General features: G+C 35.0%; 1 protein-coding gene across 1 annotated transcript in view; it reads right to left on the minus strand.

Moving 5' to 3' along the window:
• BRWD3 (bromodomain and WD repeat domain containing 3) overlaps positions 1 to 3,013 on the minus strand; it is a gene marked incomplete at both ends in the record, with an annotated part of 145,811 nt that overhangs the window by 57,441 nt on the left and 85,357 nt on the right. Inside the window, 2 exon segments of the mRNA XM_077779436.1 lie at positions 270 to 398; positions 1,413 to 1,547. Of these exon segments, the coding sequence (XP_077635562.1) occupies positions 270 to 398; positions 1,413 to 1,547 (264 nt within the window).

The following is a 3,013-nucleotide window of genomic DNA, read 5'->3' on the forward strand; positions in this document are numbered from 1 at the left end:
TATGCCTGAAGGGCAGTACAGAGAATATGTACTAAGCAAAAGGATTTCCTAATGAATTTTTGTATCTACATCACCCTATATCTTTATAGTGATTCAAACTGTCAAGCCTTATGTTTTGGTAGTGATGAAAAATGTTACGAAGAAAAGTGACTTGGTTATTTTATATCTGTTGACACACAATGACCCTTATTAACTGGAAGACTCCAAATAAAATTTATGAATGACACAATCCAAAATTATAGCCTATAACAAAAATTAAATAGACTAACCTTTTCATAGTATTTACTGCATCCAAAACCAAAAAGGAGCAAATGCCCATGAGAATCTGTGCAGGCAAAATGGTTTCCATCTGGTGAAAATTTACAATCAAACACTGCACCATGGCCTTGGCCTTCAATCTGAAAATTAGAGGAGTCACTTTTAGTCATTTTAAGACACGCTTTTTCAAATAAGTAGGAAATAGATTCTGCTTCTTAATATCTTGGATTCTGTAATGCACCAACATTCCAATGTACTCCCTGGCTTCTGCAGCCAGAACCCTATTGAAACAGTAGAGCTCTGAATAACATTAGGAAGAATTAAAATGGCACCAAACATTACTAGCCATTTCATATCTTATGAAGTACTGAATTAGTGACTAGACACAACCAAAATGACAAAAATGCTATCTCAGCAAAATCAAGATAATATCTTCACACTTAAATTGTAATGCAAGTAAGCCTTAAAATAACCTTCTTAAAATTAAAGCATACAAATCAACTTTACTAACAAAAGACAGAGGATATTAACAGTCTAGAACCATACAAAGCCTATAAAAAGGAGCTCAAAAGTTGACAATGTAGCAATGTTTACTGAGAACTATTCTTCAGAGAACACTAAATATGGGGAATATGAGTACTCCCATTACCGTAGAAGGGTATTCTACTGGGAAAAGAGATAGCTCATCAGATTTTTCCAGGGTTTGTATGAAATACATCTTAAGAGTAACTAAACCTCCAATTCCACGTTTGCCAAACAACTTCCTGATTACTAACTAAGCCATATAGAGTTTATCAGAGATAGATACAATACAGTCACTGTTATGATATATATATTAGGATTATTGTTTAAATATTAAACTTTGGTGATTATGGTTAGTGTTAGCTCCAAAAGCTTATTATTACATTTGAGTTTCTAGAGTTTAGAGCTGAGCACAAGAATTTGGAAAACACTAATGCCATGATAACAGAGTCACTCTGAAAGGTTTAATTCTCAATTAGCCTTACTCTCAGGTCTTGAGACATCCTCTAGGTTACTGTATGGATTTAAACAGAGATGACAAGAGGTTCCCTGGCACTAAGTATATTTTAATTACCAAGCTGGCATATAAGACATGTCTGTTTTAATATGAATTAAGCACAGATTTTCCTTACCATGTTAAAATAATTCCGAATTTTGGTCCCCCGGTCAAGGTCCCAAATAAAAATGTTCCCATCGTGACCCGCTGAGAGTATAATCCTTTGATCAAATGGATGTGCTTCCAAAACAAATACTTCATCATCATGTCCCTGTGATAAAATCAATATTAAACGTGAAAAGCAACACCAAGTATCTAGTTTATCCGGCCTAAAGTTCTCTGGAGTGTGCTATCAATCCGGTTCAGATGAATTTATGCACACCACAGCATTTACTACATGGGCACTGCAAGAAATGGTTCAATTAGAGTTCCTTATATGTTTAAGTGTTGATTTCAAAAAGTATTCAATAGAAGATGCAGAAAGGTGTTTAAAATGTAGTCCAAAAACAGTTACAGCTCATTAACCAGGCCCCTGAAGCAGAATTCATATTTCTATGACTCTGCTATTTAAAAGACCAACAGAAAATGAGACAAACAGAATTTTTCATTAATACCCAATTCTGCCACACAGATAACAGACAAACCTTCATTGTTCTTCATCCAGCATTCTATCTCTAGTATTCAAATTGTATTTTGGAAGGCCCCATGATACATTCAAACAAAAAAGCATAGAGACTCTGCCCTTTTTCTACTTTATAGCTGGAGGTTTCATTTAATATGCTATCTGAAAAATGGGTTTACTGCTTTAAAAAAAAAAAAAGGTTTGAAAACCAATGCTCTCTATATGTTTCCTTTACCAATGAATATTTATATATAAGAACTTTGATCAAGAGTCTGGAACTGTAGCCTGCTAGCCAAAACTAACCCCTAGATATTTTTGTACACACAGCCTGTGAGATAAGAATGGTTTATACATTTTTTTAATGTTTTATTTGTTTCTGAGAGAGAGAGAGAGAGAGAGAGAGAGACAGCATGAGCAGGGAAGGGTCAGAGAGAGAGGGAGACACAGAATCCAAAGCAGGCTCCAGGCTCTGAGCTAGCTCTCAGCACAGAGCCCGACGTGGGGCTTGAACCCATGAACTGTGAGGTCATGACCTGAGCCAAAGTTGAACGCTCAACCTACTGAGCCACCCAGGTGCCCCGGTTTTTACATGTTTAAAAGGCTGCAAAAAACTCCGAAGAATATGCAACAGAGACCATATGTGGCCTGCAAAGCCTAAAATACTTCCTATCTGGCCTCTTAAAGAAATCGTTTGCCAATATTTGATTCAGATCATTGTTAAGAATACATGATTAACAACAGGCTCTAAGTTTTAGAAAAGCATGCATGACATCCTGAAGTTGAATTTCACTTAGAAACACATCAGCATATTACACATCAGAAACTTTTAGAAATCATATCTTGTGACCCTAAAATATGTATTTTATTCCAAAGCATTTTACAAAAAATGGAATAATAGAGCATCCTACCATATTGCCATTGTGGATAAAAATAGAAATTACCGTAAAATAAATGCATACTGGCTCAAAATATGTAGGTAAAAATCCCATTACAATAAATATTGCAACAACTGAAAGTTTACTAAAATTTCCCAGTGATGACTAAAATATTACTTCTTTGTTATATGCTAAATAATCACCTTGATATAACAAAAACTTTCTAAGGTCCCTAACAAG

Source organism: Crocuta crocuta, unplaced genomic scaffold, assembly GCF_008692635.1.
Source record: "Crocuta crocuta isolate KB4526 unplaced genomic scaffold, BGI_CrCroc_1.0 scaffold2236, whole genome shotgun sequence".
Taxonomy (NCBI): domain Eukaryota; kingdom Metazoa; phylum Chordata; class Mammalia; order Carnivora; family Hyaenidae; genus Crocuta; species Crocuta crocuta.